The 21901-nt window shown below is 62.1% G+C and overlaps 1 protein-coding gene across 1 annotated transcript; it reads left to right on the forward strand.

The window, feature by feature from the left end:
* The first annotated feature begins 605 nt into the window (after positions 1 to 605).
* On the forward strand, positions 606 to 21328 carry LAMC3 (laminin subunit gamma 3). The gene is given in 30 exon segments (XM_049832823.1): positions 606 to 647; positions 649 to 870; positions 873 to 1332; positions 5224 to 5528; positions 5722 to 5852; positions 6772 to 6938; positions 7350 to 7538; positions 7741 to 7858; positions 7939 to 8037; positions 8363 to 8499; positions 9984 to 10100; positions 10418 to 10616; positions 10847 to 10959; positions 11227 to 11445; positions 13334 to 13522; positions 13605 to 13850; positions 14183 to 14336; positions 14453 to 14595; positions 14677 to 14855; positions 14948 to 15086; positions 15509 to 15714; positions 16013 to 16089; positions 16223 to 16357; positions 16688 to 16832; positions 16956 to 17117; positions 17460 to 17562; positions 17675 to 17874; positions 18141 to 18287; positions 18484 to 18583; positions 19229 to 21328. Coding segments are annotated over 30 exon segments (5094 nt in total). The 3' UTR covers positions 19480 to 21328.
* Positions 21329 to 21901: the final 573 nt, after the last annotated feature.

Below are 21901 nucleotides of genomic sequence, written 5' to 3' on the forward strand. Positions count from 1 at the left end.
GGTGGGGGGGTGCAGAGGCAGCGTTCCCCCATGCACCCCACTTTTGCAAACGTATCCCCTGTGGAGTGGGGGTCAGGGTCTGCCCAGGGGTACGGCACTGTGCCAGCCTGCCTCTCTCCCCATTTGCTCTCACCCTCCTGTCCCCGTGGGTCAAATCTGGAGGGTCTCACAGTCCTGAGAGGGATCCCCTCTGGCACAGACTATCATTAGCATTAACTGTGAAGCTGCTAACGAGGTTTGGTGATGATCTGGTTTTGCCACCCCGTGGAGATTCCTCCACAGGGATGTGCCCTCGCCCTGGTTCAGGGGAATGGGCTGCCCCAAGGCAGCAGGCAGGGATGGGACCCCCACTCGTGGGTGCTGGTGTGGAGGCACGGGGGGTGTCACAGACCCACAACCCAGCCAGGTCGGTGTGAGTGGGGGAGCAGCGGGATTCCCACAAATCAGTATGGGGGAAGAAGAGGGTGCTGGGTCTGCTCCAAAGCCTTTCCCCCACTCCCTCTTGATTTTGGGGCTGCAAGAAAAGTGGTGACCCCCACCAATTTAAGGAAAAACCCACGTGGGTGAGGCACGTATCACCACAAGCTCATCCCCGGAGCTGAGAAATGGAGGAGCTCCGTTCCATCCGTGCAACCCAAGATGCAACACCCTCCCCATCCCCAAAGCAACGGGGCCAGGGTGCATCCCGCTGGAGGGGTCCCATCCTGCCCGGCCTCAAAGCCTGGGGACCAGGGTGGCCTGGGGGAAGCCGAAACCCTGCAGCCCGGGCTCGCAAATGAAGCTTTCGACATTCCCAGCAGCTTCCACAAGATGGACCTCGGAACGAGAGGAGGTGCCGGGCAGGGGGACGAGTCCCATCCCATCCCATCCCATTCCATCCTGTCCCATCCCATCCCGTCCCGCCTGCTCCCACCATGCCATCCGGAGGAGGCTCAGAGTCCGGCCAGGCGAGCCCCAGCATGGCACGGCCTCCCGGGCTCTGCCTACTGGTCCTGCTGGGGCTGGGGCTGGGGACGGGGGGCTCACCCTCCTGCTGGGACCCCCGGGGCCAGCCCCGTCGCTGCATGCCTGTCTTCGAGAACGCCGCCTTCGGCCGGGCCGCCCAGGCCACCAACACGTGCGGTTCACCCCCTGAGGACTACTGCCTGCAGATGGGCGCCCGCCACGCCAGCACCCTGTGCCACCGCTGCGATGCCACCGACCCCCGGCACCACCACAACGCCTCCTTCCTCACCGATTTCCACAGCCAGGAGGAAAGCACCTGGTGGCAGAGCCAGTCCATGGCCTTCGGCATCCAGCACCCCAACTCCGTCAACATCACCCTCCACCTGGGTAAGTGCCGGCGGGAGCTCCCGCGGTGCCAGCGAGGGAAACGGGCGGTGGGTGCGTCGAGATCTGGGTGCAGAGACGGGGCGGGGTGGATGCTCCTGCATCCCGTAGCTCTTGGTGCCTGTTTTGGGTTAAAGACAGGACCTTTCCCAGGGCTTTTAGGGGGTGCAAGGAGGGGCAGGTGGATCACTGAAAGGACCCGGGGAGGGTCTGCCCCGTCCATCAGTCGAGCCCCGGTTCTTTGTGGGGTGAGGATGCCAGCGGCCGTGCCTGCCTGTGCTGCTTCCCAGCCAGCCGTGCCCGGGGTGTCTGCTCTCCCATTCACCCGAGGCTGCTTTTTACCGATTATGCAACTTTGTGGAGCAGGAGGCAGGCGGGTCCCTACTCCCAGCCACCCACTGGGAGAGCCTTGTCCACTGGGGCTGAGCACTGCGGGTGCCTAGCCCGTGCTGCTTTACCCCCGTGGATCGCTGAGGATGCCCGGTATGTCTCCGGTGGGGGGGGGGGGGGGGGGGGGGGCAGAGCTCTGCACACACCGTGCAGCCCCAGCAGGTTTCCCCAGCTGGGATCGGACCCTCTATATTTTAGACACTATGCAAGTCGTCCGCTTGGAGGGTACTTAAACCCATGGGGCATGCTTGGCATTTTAAAAAGGTTTTTAACATTTTCCTGCCATCTAAACTACCCTGGCTATTGGCCAGCGCTGTAAAATCTTCATTCTCTGCAGTCTCCTGCCATCTGCATGCCAAAGGGGGGTAGCGGAGGGGCTCCGGTCGGAGCCGCTAAGGGGACAACCAAGCAGCAGCGTGACACGGAGCCGTGCTGGTGGGACCCGACGGCCAGGGTCGGGGTGACGGTGGAGGGTCCGCGCCTGCCCCGGCAGTGACGCGGGAGCTGCCCGTTTTGGCGGAGGTCGCCGCTTTCCCAGCCCCCTGCGAGCGGGCGGACATCTGGTCCTCGTCACCAGGCCGGGGCTCGGCTCCCCACCGGGCATGAGAATGGATGCCGGAGGAGTCTGCCATCCCTGCTCCCGCTCCTGCTAGCCCCGCGGGAAGGGATCTGCCGGCCTTTTGCCCATCTGACGCAGGCTATCAGATTGGCCCAAATTTGTTCGACCTGGGCCGGAGACAACCCGAACGCGACTTGCGTGGCTGAGCAAGCCGCCGACGGGCGAGTTTGCGGCCACCAGTCCCAACTCGGCACAAAGATACGTGCGGGGTCCGGCACGCCGGTGTGTGCAGCAGCCCCTTGCCCCAGCCCGAGTTCCCCAAGCCTCGGGGCTTGCTTCCCAGTCTCTGTCTTTCTTCTGGCTCTTCCCCAGCTCCTCTGCGGGCCTTGTTGGACCCCGCGCTTGGGTTTCCAGTGGAGTCTTGTCCAGTCCCTGTGACCGCCCCGCCGTGTTTGTCTCCCGTTAACATACCCAAGGCCAGAACGTTGCACCGAGCTCATTGTCAGCCCCCCCGGTCCCTGCACCCCTTCCTGAGCCAGAGCATCCCCCTGCAAATGTACCCTTCTTCCTCCATGGCTCGTATTTCTTGCCATGCTAAAAAGTGCCATTTTGGTGCCCGGTGCATTGCTGTCTGACCTTTCCCCTAGCTGCTGGGCCCTGCTCTTGTCCCAGCTGCACACATTTTTATTGCTACCTTAATGCTTTCACTTAGGAGAAAAAGCCCAACAGGTCCCTGCAGCCCCCGGGACGTGACCCAGGACGAGTCCTCGCTGGTGAGCTCCACCAAGTAATTGGGTTTTTTAACCCACGTAGCGTGTCCCTGCCAGCTTGCTCATCTTGCTCAGTCCCGAGTCAGATGTCTTGTAGGTTCTCCAGCGTAGTTACCTGGGGAGCTTATTAAATAAGATATCGAATGAGTTGGACAAGACCTGTGTTTACCTGCATGCTGTTGATTGGCGTTAATTAGATTATCCTCCTTTAAATCTCTCTTCTCTGCGAGGTTTCTGCCATGCTGTTACAGTGCATCGGACTCGGAGCAGATCGATAATCCTGAGCGCCTGTGGCCATTCCATTTACCCTCTCAGATGTCAGGGAGGAACCCAAAATATCCACAGGCTTGCAAAGGCAACAGGCACCGGGGCTCCTCGGGTAGCTCTCTGAATGCCAACAGTCCATTTCAGAGTGTCTAGATCAGGCGGTATCCACACCTGCGACTCCGACTCTGATTTTCCTGTGGGATGTGACCCTGCGGCAGGCTCCCAAGGCTGAGGTTCAGGGGAGCCGGAGGTGGCTGGGGACATGTAGGTGACGTGACTGTCCCACATGCTCCTCTCTCCTCTCCAAAATCCTCTGCCTGGAGCCCCCGGTGAGGTACGAGTTGCAGTTTGGGCTCTGCGGGAGGTGGGTTGATCACTTTGTTCGGAAGACAGCACAGATGGGAGAGCGTCCAGCGGTCCTGGTGCTGTCACCCTCAGCTGCCTGGGCACCCTCCCAGCATCCCTGTCCTGCCGCACGCCTGCCTTTGGGACACGTCACACCTTCCCGAGCAAGAAAGCGGAGACAACCAGCCTGGGTTATTTTCTGGATTTCTTTTTTTTTTTTTTCTAAGCAGAATTTGGCTGATTAAAATGCCTGTCTGGGAAAACCACGTGCTCCCTCGGGATGATTCCCAAGGGCGGCGAGTCTCCTCCATCCCAGCTTGGAGGCACCGAGATCGGGCTCCCCCAGTCCAGCCGCCCCCTCCCCTCATGTGGGGCCACTTGGGGCAGGGGCTGTTTATTGACACAGCGCCGAGCTCCCTTCCTCTCCCAGAGGAAACTGCTCCAGGAGGTGATGGCCCCGACCTCGCTGTTTTGGTAGACATTCCCCCCGGGACCGTGCTGTCTGGGAACCGGCGCCCGCCAGGCGTGTCCCCCCTCCATGGGGTGCAGGGCAGGGGCACCCCTGCTGTCACCAGCCTGGAGGGGTCCCGGAGGGAAGCGAATTTGGGGAGAGGCACAGGGGAGCGCGGTGGCGGTGGGATAGCCCAGTTCCAGCCCCTTCTTGGCCCTCGTCACCTCTGGGTGGGCTGCGAGCGGGTCTGTCCCCCACCCCGGGCGCTCGGCCGGGTGCTCCCTGCATCCCTGATGGGAGGCAGCTGCTTTTCCCAGCGCCGGTAGCCGCGCTGCCTCGGCTCCCCTGCAGCAAAGTCGCAGCACATATGCGACAGTATTCATATGGGCCCAATTAAAGGCTTGTTTTCCTAGTCCCGGAATAACCCCTCTAACATTCCCGACTCATTATCTTTTCAAATAAAGCCAAAACCTTGCAGCTAATTGTTTTGTGCTGTCAGGAGCGGTGCTGTTATGGAGCAATCCAGTCTTTGAGCTGGTCCTTCATCTCTGGCAATTAAGCCGTTCTGATGTTCACTTTGGTGTTTTCTTTTCCCCTTTTTGCTAATTCTTTCAAGCGCTTTCAGAGCTGTGTCGGCTGCCCTGGGGATTGGTGGCCTCTCTTTGTCTTCATTCCAGCAAAGACATCAGCGATGCAGGGTGCCGGCACGCAGCTCCCTGGGAAGGGACCGGCCTTGACCCTTTCCACCTCCCCATCCCTGTGGCCTTGCTGCCCCAGGGATGCTGCTCAGTGCCGTGGGTCTGACTCTTCCCCCCCCGGTTGCTGGTTAGAGCCTGGCTTTGCAGCGGCTTCTTGCCCGTACAACCCGCCTGGTGCACCCAGGCAATGGGTGGGCGGCCGCACTGGGGCAAGAGCCGATTTGGAGCTGGATGGGGTTTGGGCTGCAGCGAGGAGGAGCTGGTTAAGGGCAGCTGGATGGTGATTTCTCCTCTTTTAGCTTGGAGGGAAGAGGGGGCTGCCGACAGCTGTGCAGGATGGGGCACCGGGATAATTTCAGCCCTGGCGCAGGCTGCGGTACCCATCGGGTGATGGCGTTGCGGGTCTGTCCCCAGGCAAAGCCTACGAGATCACCTACGTGCGGCTGAAGTTTCACACCAGCCGCCCCGAGAGCTTCGCTATCTACAAGCGCAGCCGTGCCGACGGGCCCTGGGTGCCCTTCCAGTACTACAGCGCGTCCTGCGAGAAGACCTACGGGAAGCGGCAGCGGCATTACCTGCGGCCGGGGGAGGACGAGCAGGTGGCTTTCTGCACCGACGAATTCAGCGACATCTCCCCGCTGAGCGGGGGCAACGTGGCTTTCTCCACCCTCGAGGGACGGCCCAGCGCCTACAATTTCGACGGGAGTCCTGCGCTGCAGGTGCTGCTGGGGTGGGAATAGGGGTGGGTGCGTGGTCCGCCCCGGACCGAGTGCGCTAATGCAGCTACCTGGGGTAAAAGCGTTCGTGATGCTCTGCATGCCTGTAAGAAAAGGTGCAGGATGCATCCCAGTTGGGGTGGGGAGCTGGTGGCCCAGGCTCCTGGACAAAATGCCTTCCCCGTGTCTCCTGCAGGAGTGGGTGACTGTCACCGACCTGCTCATCTCCTTGAACCGGCTCAACACATTTGGGGATGACATCTTCAAGGACCCCAAGGTGCTGCAGTCATACTACTACGCCATCTCTGACTTCTCCGTCGGCGGCAGGTGAGGGGCAGCCGGACCGAGGTGAGGGTGGGAGGGAAGGGACCTTCCCGGGGCTGTGGGGCCACGGTAGCTGCTCCCCACCTCAGTCTTGCTTGAATTGTGGTTTTGGGGCAAACTGCTCAGATGTGGCTTCCTCCATTTGTAAACCAGAGCTGGCAGTGCAGAGATGGGTGATGAAACCCTGAGCCCTTCCAGTTGTGCAGAAAGGAGGTCTTTTCCCCCCCAAGCCCTCTCCATTTGTCAGCAGCTCTATTTTCTTTGCCGTCTCCCAGCCCCATGTCTTTTAATGGCACCGGGGCTTGCGTTGCTCCTCCTGTGGTCCTGGGCACAGCAAAAGAGGGGTCCTGGGGTGCCAGTGGAGAGATGCCCTGAGGCTGCGGAGACTGGTGGAGGAGCTTGCAGTCAGCACAAGCACGGCCCAAAGGAGCCGGAGCAGCTGCCGGAGGGATGGGGGGAGCCGATGTGGGACAAAACCACCAGTGCCACCCACCCAGTGCTGCCCATGGGCTGTGCTGCATCTGCCCTTCCCCGGCTGGGAGGAGTGGGAAACCTCTCCATCCCGGTGAGAGCTGCCTCCCCCAGGCAGCGGGGCTGGGGCTGCTCCCAGCCGGCCGGCAGCCCCCATCGCTGCCCTCTCATCCCCCCCACGGGTCCCAGCAGCTGGAACTGGTTAGCATCTCACACGGGCCACCCTCAGTGAGTGACTTCCCAGCTGGCCGGGCCAGGATCGCCTCAGGGACACAGCGGGCAGCCCCCAACACCGGCACAGCCCAAGCTGCTTTCTGCTCCGCTCCTCACCCCATGGCCGCCCCAGCACCAGGGCCACACTCTGCACAGCCTGGGCACCGTCCCGCTGCTTGGCTGCTGCCCACGCCGGTGCTCAGAGGGGCTCGTCCCCACGCCGGGGGTCTCGCCGCAGGTGCAAATGCAACGGCCACGCCAGCGAGTGCGCGCCGGACGAGGCCGGGCAGCTGGTCTGCGTGTGTCAGCACAACACGGCCGGCACCGACTGCGAGCGCTGCCAGCCCTTCTACCAGGATCGGCCCTGGGCTCGCGGCACCGCCGAGGCCGCCAACGAGTGTCTCCGTGAGTATCTGCCGGGCTGGATCCGTGGTCACGGTGTGTGGTCAGCCGCGCTGACGTTGCGTCGGCTCGTCCGGCAGCTCCTGCCGTTCTTGCACGGGAAGAAAGTGCCTGCTCCATTTTGTAAGGCTGCTCTGGGCAGGGAGGGAGGATTTGGTACCGCAGGACCCCCCTTCACAGCATCACCCTGAGGATTCCCCGATGTTTCCTTACCCCACGAGCGCAGCCGTCTGCTCTGTGCACGGTGCTGCACCCACCTCTGCTCCCAACGGTGGCGGCATTGCCGAAAGCTCACGCCACTGAGCCAAGCAGCCCCTCTGGCTCATCCAACCCCCAGGAGGCTGCTTTAACCCCTGGGTGAGCCCTGTACCCCCCAGACGCTGACCACCCCTCCTGCCTTACCCCCCTTCCCAGCTTGCAACTGCAGCGGCCGCTCGGACGAATGCTTCTACGACCGGGAGCTGTACCGCCGCAGCGGGCACGGGGGTCACTGCCGCAACTGCCGCGACAACACGGCCGGGCCCCACTGCGAGCGCTGCCAGCAGAACCACTACCGCTGGGAGCAACGGGCAGCCTGCCAGCCCTGCCACTGCCACCCCGCAGGTGCGTGGGGCTGCACCGAGTCGGGCTCCGGTTGTAAAACCCCTGCCCCAGCCGGGGCTTGGCGGGGAGGGATGGTTTTGGTCGGTTCTCCCTCACCCGGGGTCTCCCCATCTCCCCCCCCCCCGCCATATCTCTCCCTGCCTGGGGTTGAGCTTCAGGGCTGGCTGGGGTTGAGCCTCAGGGCTGGCTGGGGTCCCCACAGGCTCCCTGCAGCCCCAGTGCGATAGTTCGGGGACCTGCGTCTGCAAAGCCAACGTGACGGGCTGGAAGTGCGAGCGCTGCAAGGACGGCTACCACAGCCTCAGCGAAGGTGGCTGCAGGTGAGGAGGAGTCCGGCCCCGGGCAGGAGCAGCAGGATGGGACCGGGGCTCACTTTGTACCCTTGTCTTGCCCCATCCAGACCCTGCGCCTGCGACCCAGCGGGCAGCGTGGGCACCTGCGACCCCAACACGGGGCATTGCACCTGCAAGGAGAGGGTGGAGGGGCACTTGTGCAACAGGTAAGCACCACGGCCCCGGGATGGGGATGGAACCGCGGCCCCTTTCCAGGCTGGGGTCTGTGCTGGGGCTTGGTGGTCGGTGCAGGGCAGGTGTCTTCACTCCCGTGGGGAATTGGTGCTTTCCCAGCCCCTACACGTGACCCCTCACAGGGACTTTGCGATGGGAATCCTGCAGGGTTGCTCCCTGCAGAGTGCAGCTGCATCCCTCTGGACCACTGGGACTGGGCTCACTCGGAGCCCAGTGTCCCCACCTGGGATGCTGCTGTGGTCCCCTGTGGCTCTGCCTGCCCTGTGCCACCCGCTCCCGTTTCCTCCCCGTGCCCAGGTGCCAGCCGGGCTGGTTTAACCTGCAACCCCACAACCCCGCCGGTTGCACCAGCTGCTTCTGCTACGGCCACTCCACCGCCTGCACGGCGGCTGATGGCTACGAGGTGACCCACGTCCGCTCCGACTTCAGCCAAGGTACCGACCCCCCCAGCCCTGGGGAGGAACAGAGGGCACAGCTGCACCAACTCCAGCCAAAAAATTCCAGCAGTTTGGGAAGGCTGGGCCTGAGCATCCCCCTTTGGGGCTAACTGGTGGTGGTGGTGGAAGGGGGTTTTCTCTGGCTCGCCCCTATTTTGCTGTTAAACCTCTGCTTTTGCCCCCAGCTCTGTGGGGACAGGGTCTCCCCGACTCCCCATGGCGTCCCTCCGTGCCGACCTGCTCCCGGGGCTGTGCATGGCTCGGGGAATGCCGCGGAGCCGGGCATTGCCGTCCCACCACACCAGGGACTGTTAGGAGCCCTAAAAATCTGCTCAGAAAAATAAAAACTAAAAGGATGGAGCCTGGTGGGAACTTTCCCCCTTATTCCCTCCTCTCCCCATCCTCAGCTGGGATGGGGCAGGGCAGACAGGGGGGGGCCAGGGGTGCGGGATGGGGTGCTCTTGCCCAGCTGCAGCCAGGGCTGTGCGTGGCAGGGCTGGATGCGTGCGGGATGTTCGGGGAAACCCTGCCATCTGCCGCGCAGCCCGACGTGTGCAGCCCTGGTTGCGGGCACACCGCGGAACCCACCGCAACCCCTGCTTGCCGGGATCCCCGCCTGCACCCCGGCAGGGTACGGGCACCCATCGCGGGCAGCCCGGCTCTCCGCCTCGGCTGTATCCCGACGGAGTGTACGCGCCAGCGAGCAGATGGATGCGAACACGCCAGGCGCGGGTTTATCCTGATTGCCTCTAAACCGTGCTGCCAATTGCTGTACTGCTGTAATGCCTTGCACGGCCTTGAAATAGAGCCAGGCTTTAAAGCGAGTCTTTTTTCCACCCTTCACGCAGCCAATTTGGGGCTGCTCCTTTAGGGACAGGTTTGGCGGAGCCCTGGGCTGGGTTACAAGAGGCGCAGCATGGCCGGGCAGCGCAGGGTAGGGCACAGCCACCCACCCTCCTAAAACCCTGCTCCCCAATCCTCAGCTGAGCTGGATCAGTGCTGGGTGAAAGGGTCCAAATTCGGGATGATTTGATAATCGAGTCCAGCCCACTCAAGAGCCAGGGAGGGATTTCCAAGTGTTTGTCCTGCGGGCGTCCGGGGCTGGAAGAAATAACTCACCCTGGGGAGTGTTGGGGGGGCGGATTTTAACTGATTTTTGAAGGAAACCGACTTAATGCAATTACTCCCCATCTCTCCCTGGGCTTCCTGCGCTCTCCAGCCCACAGTAACATTGGAACCGCAGCACAGGCAGGGGGGCGAAAGTTTAAAGATAATAATTTCCTCCAAATCTAAGAAAATAAACAGAGGGAGGGGCTGGCTAGGGCCACTCTCCAGTGCATGAGAGCACAGAGCCCGAGCAGAGCAGGGTATTACAAAACACCGGCCCCTTACAAAACCCCGCAGAGTCTCGGGAGGAGGGATAGAGCCCCCGAAAGCAGCACCCCTTTGCCCCTGCACTGCCGCTCCGTGCTGTCACGCAGGGCTGGAGGGCTGGGCTGCCGCAGCAATGGGCATCGCAGACCTGCCTCTGCGCTGGGCTGATGGGGAGATCATCACCAAGTGGGATGGAGAGGAGCCCGTGGATTTTCTTGCACCAGGTATCACGTGTGCCGCGTCCCTGGGGTCCTGTTCTGCCATGGGGACTCCTGGGTGCTCTTGTGGGACACCCCACTGCTACACCGGTGTGTGAGGCACTGGGCTGAATCCCAGAGCTGGGCATGTTTCAATAACACAGGGCAGTGGTGGGGATTGGAGCGGTGGACTGGGACCCTGGGAAGGCAGGTTGGAGCTGGCCCTGCTTGAGGAGGGTGGCCGTGCCTCCTGGTGATGCTGGTGGGAACAGGACTGCACTGGCAGCCCTGGCAGACTTGGTACCTCCATGTCCTACCGGCTTTGCTCCTCTCTCCCCTCGCAGAGAAGTTTCTGCAGAACCAGCGTCTCAGTTATGGGCAGCTCCTGTCCCTGCTGCTGGGAGCGGAGGGGAACGGGATGGGGATGGAGACCGGGATACCCCTGCTCCAGGTCCAGCTGGTGCTGGAGGGTGAGGGGATGCAGATCACCATGTCCAGCAGCAAGAGCCAGCCCCAGCGCGGAAAGCAGGCTGTCACCTTCAGGTACCCATCACGGCGCTTTGGGGAGCCTCGGCTGGGTTTGGGACACAGCGTGTCTGACCTTGCCTGGGCTGCCCTGTAGTTTGGGGTTCAGCTCTGCTCCCTGCACCCTCTCGGGGATTTAACTGTGCCCCCATCACTGTGCCTGGGTCCCGGTCAGGGAGCCGAGCTGTCCTACGGTACATGGCTGCCAGGCTGGTCCTGTCCTTCCTCCCACGTTCCTTCTCCAACAGGCTGCACGAGGCAGAGGAGGGTGCGGAGCCTTCGCTGTCGGCCTTCAGCTTCCAGCGCCTGCTCTCCAACCTGACCACCCTCCGCCTCCACGTGAGCCGTGGCCCTGTGCAAGGTGGGTGGCTCCATGCGATGTCCCCAAGGGGACCAGTCTGGGATGGGGCTGGGCACATCGAAGCAGCATCAGGCCCTCAGGGACGAGAAGCATTGCAGGGGGTGTGTTGGGGGCCAGGGGCTGGCTCCTCTCTGTGAACACCCCTGGGCTTTCCAGGAGGTATTTTGGGGTCTCCTACACCTATCTGGAGCATTTCCAGGCAGGATGGAAAGAGCAGGGCCGGGGGAACGTGCCATCCCATTCTCAGGCTGCTCTCCCCTCTCGCAGGCAGGCTGTCCCTGAGCGAGGTCCGGCTCACGTCCGCTCGCCCCGGGCCGGGGGCACAGGCGGGCTGGGTGGAGGAGTGCGTGTGTCCCCCGGGCTACACCGGGCAGTTCTGCCAGTCCTGCGCACCCGGCTTCAAGCGGGAGATCCCCTTCGGTGGTCCCTTCATCAGCTGCGTGCCCTGTACCTGCAACCAGCACGGGGACTGTGACCCCCTCGGAGGTGCGCACGCCCCCCCCCCGCCACTTGCCCTGTTGCTGTGTGCACGGGTGACAAATCCGTGTCTTTGCTTGTTTCTGAGGGATGCTGAAAACCATCTGTGAGGCTGCGGTACCCAAAACTTGCAAGTTAAATTGCTCGGCTGGTTGTAGGGATTGGGTTCACAAATGCAAAGACAGAGATAATTAATGAAGTGCAGTAATGGTGGTAATTTATAATGAGAGAGGCATCTTTCATGGTAATTTATGACCTTAAAGGAGAAGAAAGGAAGGATGCTGGTCCTCAGAGGAGTGGGGAGACAGGGGTCAGGGCAGGAGAGAGGCAGAGGGTTTTGCCAGGACAGGTATCGCAGGCAGCATCGCTGCCCGAGGAGGGGAGCAGGACTGGGCACAGCCCTGATCCCTGCAAACGGGGGGGTGAACCTGAGCACAGAAACAAGTAAAAGAGCAGGAAAATACAGCAGTGCCAGGCTTGCAGGAAAGCATCAGAGGAGCCGGCTCTTGTGCTGCCAGCCCAAGCCCTGCTCTGCCTCCAGATTCAGCTCAGAGGTGCGTGACTGTGGCTTGAAGGGAGGAAAAAGCAAAATCAAAGTCTTCAAGGCAGTGTGGCTGTGTCTGGGGTGGTTCGCAGGGTGTTGGCTCTCCCTTCTCCTGCCAGGCAGTGTCTGGATGGCTTTGGTTAGGGAAGGGGGACAGGATTGCAAACTGCTGCCCTGGAGCTTGAGGTGGCTGCGTGAATCCGGCACCAGCCTCGCTGCTGTCGGCCCTGGGGAAAGGCAGATCAGAGCCGTGAGGGGCTCATGAGATGCTGCCTTGCTCCCCGTCCACCCCTGCAGAAAGCAAAAGCTCCGACTGGCGCTGAAAAGAGCTTGGAAATAAAGTGATGCATTTGGTACCCAGACAGAGCCCCTGGGGCTCCTTGCTGGCCGGCTCCCCTCGGTGAGGAGCAACAATAGTGTATGGCCAGGATGGAAAGGGCTGGAAGAGGCGTTGTGCTCAGCAAGTGCCCCTGCCCTGCCAGCAGAAACGAGGCAGCAGCTCTGCAAACTTGCCCCTCGTCTCTCAGAGCCGGGGCTGGCGCTGCCGACTGCACAATCCCCAGGGATGGTGCCAGGCTTTTGATGTCCCGGCCCAAGTGCTGCCAGCCCGAGCCAGCCCGCACGATTCCTTTTGTTTATTTTTCCACTCCTTACTGCCACCCGCTTTTCCGTTCTTTTCCATCATCCGGCTCCGCCTGGATGTGGGGAAAATGGAAAAACACTCGTTCCCTCCTGCGCAACTCGCCTGGTATGACCTGACCCCACAATTCATGGGGAAAAATCCTCCCGCTGGCTCCTTCTTTCTCTCCAGTCAAGCAGAGCATCTGCCTGGAGGTGGGGGGTTCCTTGGGCATCCTTCCTCCTCCTCCTCCTCTTCCTCCCAGCTGATTTCAGAAGGCTGTGACTCACCGGCTCGGCTCGCAAGGAGACGCTCGCTCCCTGCTGGGTGCCGGCCGGCTGCTTGTGTTTTCCATGACAGGCTGGAAACGATGCGCCTCGTCGCTGAGAAATATGTTGTCGATTATCGCAGGCGCCGACAGACGCCGTGCACTTTGATGGTGTTGCCTTCGCGGGCCAGCGCCACCTCGTCCCCAAGCCGAGGGGGAGCGCGGGGGAGTTTGGAGCATCCTCTCCAAAAACCTTCTCCCTTGAGCAAGGACAGGGAGGGAAAATGTTCCGAGTCCTGACTGGGGACGTGCAATCCCAACACGATCCCTTGGCTGGAGCTGTGCATCCATTTTGGCACCCGCAGTGTGCCATGCTCAGCACTTGCCTCTCCATCTCTCCCACAGTCCCTGCTGTTATTTGGGGCTGGGTTTTTGCAGACCCTTAGCTCCGTTTTCCTCCTCGCAGGGCACTGCCGGTGCTTGCACAATACAGAAGGTCCCTCCTGCGAGCGCTGCAGCCCTGGGTTTTATGGCAACCCCTTCGTAGGGCGCTTCGATGACTGCAAGCCATGCCCCTGCCCCGGCCACTCACCCTGCACCGAGATGCCTGGCAGTGGGGAGGTGGTCTGCACCCACTGCCCCCCAGGACAGAGAGGTGAGGCTGGGGGTGGGCAGGTGAGGGGGCCATGGGTAGCACCAACACAGCCAGACGCACCCCAGCTTTCCGCCTTCCCCAGGAAAACGCTGCGAACTCTGTGACGATGGGTTTTTCGGGGACCCCCTGGGGCAGAGGGGCCCCGTGCATCCCTGCATCCCCTGCCAGTGTCATGGGAATGTGGATCTCAATGCTGTGGGGAACTGCGACCCTGTGTCCGGCCGGTGCCTGCGCTGCCTCTACAACACGACGGGCGAGCACTGCGAGAGGTGTCAGCTCGGCTTCTACGGGGACGCGCTGGCTCCCGATCCTGCCGGGAAGTGTGCACGTACGTACGGCCCCTGGGGCTGGCGCTGCTCCTCTGAGTCCCACTGCAGCCAAATTCCTCCCAGCGGTGGAGGCAGAGGGTGGAAAGGGGATGTCCAGTGGGTTTAGGGGCTGAGTGATGGTCCGAGTTGGTTCCAAACGCTCAGGAATGGCCTTTTCCCCCCCTCTCTCCGCTGCTGTCCTTCCCTGGAGATACCCTGGGCTGCAGGGGCTCAGTCTCTTGGAGCCCTGTTTGATGAGGAAGATGTGGCCCCCCACATTGCAGGGGCTCAGCCCCGGTGCCCCATCTGCCAGCCCCGTGCCGGGATGGAAGCTGTATTTTGTCTCCCATAGCTTGTGATTGCAACCCCGACGGTTCAGCCCCGGGGCAGGAGGGCTGCGATCCGAGCACGGGGCAGTGCCGCTGCCTCCCGCACGTGATGGGCAGAGCCTGTGGGCTCTGCCAGCCTGGCTACTACGGCCTGCAGCCTGCCGTGGGGTGCAAGAGGTACGAGGGGCACGGTGTGGGGCTGCGAGGGGACAGCCGCGGCTCCGCGGCCCTGGTTTTGGTCTCTGATCTTCGCATCTCTCGCTCGCTCTTCAACCTTCGCCTCTCGGTGCCAGCTGCGAGTGCCACCCGACGGGGTCACAGGAGAGCGGGTGCCACATGGTGACGGGGCAGTGCTCCTGCCAGCCGGGCGTCACGGGGAAGCAATGTGATCGATGCCACCACGGCTTCTTTGGCTTCTCTGCCGGGGGCTGCCGAGGTAACGGGGATGGAGACCGCGCCTCAGTCCCAAAACCGGGGCTGGCAGCCGCAGCGTGACGCCTTTCTGCCACCATTGCAGCCTGTAACTGCTCCCCGCTGGGCTCCGTCACCCCGCAGTGCCACGAGAACAGCACCTGCCTCTGCCGCCCCGGCTTCGTGGGCTACAAGTGCGACCAGTGCCAAACCAACTTCTTCCTCGACCCACCGAGCTCCCGCTGCCAGCAGTGTCCTGCCTGCTATGGGCTGGTGAAGGATGAGGTACAGCCTGTGCCCTGCCAAGGTGGGCGCAGCATCCCGGCCCCAGCGCTGCCTCAGTTTCCCCCCCATGTCCCCCCACGTCTCGCCCACAGGCTGACCGGCTGAAGGCCAGGCTGCAGGAGATGGAGGAATGGCTGCAAGAAACAAGCTGCGATGCCCGCCCGGGCCAGTCCCCCGTGCTGGGAGATGCACCCCGGGGAGACGGGCTGCCCAGCCCTCACCTCCTGCAAGGTACGGGGGACACCCCTTCCCTCCCCTACGGGGGGAGCCCCACATCACCCCTCTGGGGACCCTCTGCTCCCGCAGGGTGCCGTGACGTGCTGGGTGGGTGCAAGGAGGTCCCAGGTCAGCGATGGGGTGATGGAGAGGGGGAGGGCAGCCAGGGGGGCCATGCCTTTTTGTGTAGGACAGAGCACCGCAGGGATGCTTGCACCCGTGAGGTTTTGGAGCAGCTGGTGATGGGCATTACCGGGGAATGAGCACCCCTTTGGGTGCTGCATCCCTGGGTCCCTCCTGAGCACCCAGGAGGGACTGTCTTCCCCTTTCATTAGCAGGCAGAAGGGGGGGTGCTAAGGCATGGGGCAGCCCCACAGGCAAGTAGGGAGCCCCCAGCAACTCTGTGGGCAACAAGCAGCTCCTTGTGCTGCCCGCAGGTGCCCGGGCCACCCTCTTGACGCAGGTGGGGCGGCTGGCAGGGGTGCTGGGCACCGCGCAACACCATCTCAGCAACGCCAGCAAGGCCACCGGCTGCTCTGGCCACGGACCCCCCAAGACCTGCATCCTGCTGTCAGAGATTGGGGCTGTGCTGCAGTCGGCGCAGCGGGAGATCCTGCATGCTGCGGACACCCTGGCTACCACGGTGCGGGCTCCCACCGGCCCCGGGCTCCCAGTGGGGCTGGTGGCCATCCTGGGGGGCAGTGGGATGTGCAGGACTAGTGGGGTGGGATGTGCCCAGCACAGCGGGTGAGTGGGAAAGCCTGGGGTCTGTGTGGGTATAGCTCTCCTTGCAGCTGAGTCAAGAGGAGCTATTTCCCTTGCTTACTCCTGTTTGTAAACCTCCTCCAGCCCTTTGAGAGGTTGGTGGTGGTGCTGGGCTGGTGGAGTCCAGGGGTCCCTGTTCCCCACCGGGGTCTCACTGCTGCTCTTTGTGTTTCAAGGAGATTCCCCAGGAAATCCCTCAGCAGCCCACAAACTGGAGTCGCCGGGCACTGGAGGCGCGGGCACTGGCTGAGAGGTACGCTTGCAAGTCAGACCCTGGCACGCACGGGCAGAGGAGGCTGCCTGCCCAGCTGGGGGTGTGGGATGGCCATTGCTTTCCCAGAAGACCGACCCTAATATCATCTTTCTGGGTGCTCTTGTCCCTGCAGCCACTGGGATGCTGCGGCGCAGGTGGAGGCGGTGGTTGGGAGAGCCCTGCGTGCCTCCAACGCCAGCTCCGAGCTCCTGCGGAGCCTGCTGGAAGGGAATGCGATGCAGAAGGCACAGCACGAGCTGGAGGACGGGTGAGGGGCTGGTAGCAAGGGGAGCTGGCAGCAAAAGTGTGGGGGGGCTGGCAGGGCACCACAACCTCTTGCCTCTGGCCAGGTCCCTGGTACAGGACTCGGTCACGGTGATTTGGCATCTGCCCAACAGGGGTGTGCTGAGTCCTGTCAAACTCATTGCACCACAGTGTTACAAAGCAGAGACCCAGAGCGCTCTGTGCTGGGGGTGTTAAAGGGAAAGCCCCCAGCATTTCCCACTACATCTGTGTCTGGGGCCAGGTCCCCGATTGTTATCTCTATCCTTCGAGGGACCAGAGGGCCCCAGGTGACAGCGGCGTCCTGTCCACTTAGATACGAGGAAATCCAGCGGGCGCAGGAGGAGCTGGGCGCTGGCGTGGCGGAGGCGGCAGTGGAGGCCGGGAGAGCTTTCGCAGCCGTGCAGCAGGCAAATGCAGACATGGCCGAGAAACTTCTGCAGGTGGTTGCACTGGGGCAGGTGAGCAGCGTCCAAGCTAAGGCTCCTGCTTGCATCCCTACCCCTAGCTTTACCTGTTGGGCAGCGCTGCCTCCCAGGCTGGGAGATGCTCTCATGGAGCCTTTGGCATCCCTGACCCCGCAGCAGGTGCTGCCGGCACAGGCTGGAGCCCTGGCACAGGACTTGGCAGCGCTGGAGCAGGCAGCAGAGGCACAGGAGCCATTGGCTCAGCAGGCTGTTGAGGCATCCCGTGCTCTGGCAGCCAGATTGCGCCGGGAGCTGCACAGGACTCGTGGCTTCGTGCAGGTAATTGCTGCTCACTTGGGTGGGGTGTCCCTGCAAAATAAGTGATGGGGACCCGGTGTTCCAGCTGGAGCTGTGGGCATGCTGGGTGCATCCCTCTCCTGCCTCCCATCTGAGGCACGGGGGGGAGTGGGTGAGCCCCATCCTTGCTGCTCCAGTGACCGGAGGTACCATGCCTGCAGCCAGGGGGTCAGGAGCAGATATTGTGGGAGACATCTCCCCTCAGGCTCCCAGATCTCCCAAGGAGCTTGCCTGCCAAGTGGGAGCGGGCCGGGACCCGTGTTTCCCAGCTGCGTGCAGCTCTTTGCCCCCTCCCAAGCCTAACTCCTTCTCTCCTCTCCCCAGCTGCAGGACCGGGCTGGCTCTGCCCATGGCACAGCCACCTCGGCCGTCTTACGTGGAAAAGCTGTGCTCTCCGACACAGAGTCCTTGCTGGCCAGCTTGCAAGGTAAAAGGCACTAGCCAGAGCATTTCCAGCCACAGCTTGGCTCTCACCGTGCTGGCTCTGGGCCCCAATGGGAGAAAGGGACAGTTTGGTGACAGCTGGGTTGTCCCCACAGGCATGAGGAAGGTGCTAGGGCATCGGAAGGGCCAGGCTGCCCTGAGCAGGAGGATGGCGCTTGTGCAGGACAGGGCATTGATGGAGGCCCAGAGGAAGATTAAACAGGCAGAGAAGACGCTGGGAAACTTCTTGTCTGTCTCCACCGCAGCCCAGAGGACAGCCAGGGAGGCTGAGCAAGTCTCTGGGCAGAGCACCAAGGTCCGAGCGGAGGGATGTGGCATGCGGGGAGCCTGCACCAGGGTGCAGGGCACAGCCAGGCTGGCAGCCGTCACAGGCAGAGCCCAGCCTGTTGCAGGCAGGGCTGCAGAGCTCCCAAATACAGCTTCTGCTGCCCGTCCAGCACAGCCCACCCTTGTCTGCGTGCAGACCAGGGGGATGCACCCAACCAGGGCTCCAGCCTAGGAGCCAGCCACGGTCCCCCTGCATGCCCCCAGGTAACTGTCCCCATCTCCATCCCTTTGCAGAGGGCACAGGCTATGCTGCAGGAGAGCAAGCAGGCCCGCAAGCATGCCAGCCAGCTCGCCATGCGTGCCAACGAGACCCAGCGGGAGCTCTCCCGGCAGGAGCATGAGGCTGAGAAGCTCAGGGGGGACCTGGAGGAAGCACAGCGGGTCAGTCAGGTCCCCTCAGGCTTGTACTCCAGAGCCTGGAAGGGGTTTTGCCCATAGCCCAAAGCACAGGGAGCATTCTGGCTTTTGTGCTCCATCGTACGGGGAATGCCTTGGGGCCATTCCTGGGATCCCCTCCCCTCTCCCATCCAGCCAAGGGTCAGCAGTGTCCCTGATCTGGGTCTGTCTGTATTGGAAGGTGGGGACAGAGGTGAGTGAGATGGCAAAAAGTCTCCAGGAAGCCCGGGGCTCACTCATCTCGGACATCAAGACCCTGAACAACCTGCTGAGCAGCCTAGGTGAGACCCGGGCGGGAGCAGGGTGCAGGCTTTTGGGGAAGGACCAAGCTGTTGGGGCCCGGGGCTCTCCTGCTCACTGGCCAACCGGGCTAAGCTGGGTGCCCTTTGGCTGAGATCGCTCAGGGTCTTAGCAAAGCCTCTTGAGGGCTCACGTCTCGAGGAAAGCCCTCGTGCAGCATGTATTGGGGCTTGCTGAATGTGTGTGCTCGTGCCTGGTGTGGGGACATTGATCTCCTTTGGCATCTCCGGGAGGAGCAGGGCTGGGTCAAGGGCTCAGTCCCTTTGGAGCTGAGGGCTGTGCTGGGCTGGGTTTGCTCTTTGTTACTGGTTGGTTTTGCTCCAGCTCCTCCTGCTTTGATCATCTGGGTACATTGCTGAGCGCTCCTGGACTCTTGCATCCGAGAAGTTTTGCAAAGGGGTGGAAATCATCACCCATCTGTAAGAGAGAGATGTGTCCAGGCCCTGCCTGGAGCCACAGTCCTATTTACTTATCTGTGATCTCTGGGAAGCTGCAATGCCTCCATGCCCCGCTGCACCCACTCCCTATAGTTTGCCTGATGCCGAGGGTCTGAGCCCCTGGAGCTTGTCCAGAACCTCTCCTGCTCGGCTCTCTGCCTCTCATCCATGTCCTCTCCCCTTGCCCAGGCAACCTGGAGCAGGCTGTGCAGGTGGAAGCGGTGCTGAGCGCCGGGCGGCTGGAGCTGGAGCGGCTGTGGCTGCGCCTGGCTGCGCCGGGTACCCTGGCCAGCCAGCTCAGCCTGCTGCAGCAGGAGGCGGCACGGCAGCAGGAGAAGATCCAGGCGTTCGAGAGCGACTTGGCTGAGATCCGTGCCGACAAGCAGAACCTGGAGGACATTTTGCGGAGCCTCCCCGAGGGCTGCTCGCAGTGGCAGTGACAGGTCCCTGGCCACCACCCCACCACCTCCGTGCCCCCCTGCACAGGGAATGGCAGAGCGAAGGACACCCTGCATTCACCAGCATCGATCCCTCCCACTGCTCTTCAAACTGCCCACCATGCAATATCACACCCCAGGTCCTCATCCGCACAAGTTCAAGCTCAGCAGCCTGAGCACTCTGCGGCATGACTTCAACCACCAGCTCTGTCCTCGGGCAGGGGGACAACCAGCTACCAGGGACCACCGATGTCTCTGTGCAGGATATGGAGCCACCACAGGGTTGGTCTCTCACCACGGAGTGAACAAAGAACCATCACAAATCTCCTCCATGCTGGACATGTCCCTCCATCCCTCCTTCCTCACTCAGCACAGCGCACCAGGGAGGGACAGCTTATCAAGTATGTAACGTACCAAAGCTGTAACACCCGGCAGTACCAAAGCTGTAACACGCGGCAGTCCCTCCTGCCCCAGAAGAAGCTGAGAGAGGCTGTCGCACGCATGCTGGAAGCTGGTCCTGCTGCACAGCACCCTGCAGTGTGATGTTCACGTGCTGTGGTCACGGAGGTGCGGAGATGAATCCCGGTGAAGCCAGGCAGAGAGCTACTCCCTGGAGGGCATGCAGCTTGCCTGCTTCCCAGGGGAAGGGAGTTCACAGCAGAGGGGGCTAAATTGGGGCCAAGCGCAACCAAAGCTGGACCCTTAACCGGCTCCTGGCAGGCAGGTGAGGCATCCTCTGCTTGCTGCAGGGTAAGAGCAGCTCTGCTCTTGCTGTGCCCCTGCTCCAGGGTAGCGCAAGGTTGCCGCTGCCTACAACTCTGGTCTTTGTGTCCTCTCCCAGTTCCACTTGGCTCACTGGATGTCACCAGGTCTGGCTATAAACCAGCCCAATTGCCGGCAGTCCCAGGGGCTGGGTGGCATAGCAATGGACCGGGCAGGGAGGTGGGAGAGCTGACACTTGCAACTGCATCACCCACAGCCCCGCATCAGCACCCGCACCAGCACCTGCACACCCTCCCCACTGGAGAGGAGCTGGCTGGTGGCACCAGGCTGTGCAGCCAGCATGGGCTGGATGGGAAGCAGCTGGACACGGCCAGCTTCTGCCAGTGTCACTCCCACTGGGTGGCAGAGGTCAGCGGCTGTATCGCCTTTAAAGGAAAGGCATGCGCGTTCACCCCTGCCTCCCATGCGGGCTGGTCTGTGGGGCCACACGGGCAGCAGCAGAGCCAGGTCCTTGTTCAGCCCACCCTGCGCTGGCTGTGCCGTGACTCCAGGTAGCAGCTGAAGTTACCCCCGTAAGACGAGAAATGAGTCCCCAGGCTGGAGCTCACTTCACTTTTTTAACCTGTTTACCTGTGCTCTGCTCACGGTGCTGGAAATCGGGTTTGCTAAAGTGTTTTTGAACACTGGATGTGAAACTGCTGCCATAGACGCTAGATCCCCCCCCCAGCATCATCTGCGGTGGGTCCAGTGGTCTGGAAGGGACACAGGATTTTCCTGCCACAGACAAACTCATCTCCCTCCTAATTCTGCAGAGAAGCTGCCCAAGGAGTGGGGTGCCAGAGCTGCGGCACTGCAGGAGCGTAACAGCAGGGGCTCTCCTCTCGCTGCCCAAGGACAGCTCTGCAAAAGCAAAACCATGCAGCAGTGAGAGCACAGTGTGATTCGCCTTGGCCAAGAGGCAGGGAGCCACAGCCACTTACCGTCTCCAATTATACGTCTCCAATCGACACACAAATTTGCTGCTGTTACAGAAATGTCAAGCCTCTGCCTTGTGCCTGCTGCTGAAGATGTGGTTCATCCTCCCTCCTGCTCCCCCTGGAACTCTGTTTTTTCAGCTGGTGACACCTGCCTAGAGCTGTATCCATTAAAAAGTCTTAATATAATACATAGCTGCCCGTCCCCTTGAGTGCACGGCAGCAGGAGGGCCACACGCTGTACCTGTGCTTGCGGCTTTCTCAAAGAGCAGGGGTAGCTGCACCTGGGGTTGAAATGCGGCTGGCTCTGGGGTGGCGTGGGGCAACTGGCTGGCAATTACTACTAAAACCCACTTTAGTCCAGGTTTTTTAAAACAGCTGTCTAGCTGAGATTGCAGGGGGAGCGAGGGAGCTGAGTACAACGGCCCGCATTAGACTCCGGCCAGGACACGCATCGTCAGCTTGGTCGTGTCTGTCCTGCGGTGGATGCCTTTTCCTGCTGTTCCTGCTCCAAGGCTTATCCAGGACGGACTCGCAAGCGGTTGTACTTTATCACACACCACGTAGCGTGTATCCCACCACAGCACCTTGCAAACCTACCGCCGGTACCCGAGGGGACCCCCGAGGCGGCGGTGCGGGGGGGGGTGTGTGGGGGTGTGGGTGTGTGGACCTGCCCCGGGGTGACTCCGGAGCGGATCCCGGAGGGATCGCGGGGGTCGCAGCCGCTG

This window comes from Accipiter gentilis, chromosome 29 (assembly GCF_929443795.1).
Source record: "Accipiter gentilis chromosome 29, bAccGen1.1, whole genome shotgun sequence".
Classification (NCBI taxonomy): domain Eukaryota; kingdom Metazoa; phylum Chordata; class Aves; order Accipitriformes; family Accipitridae; genus Astur; species Astur gentilis.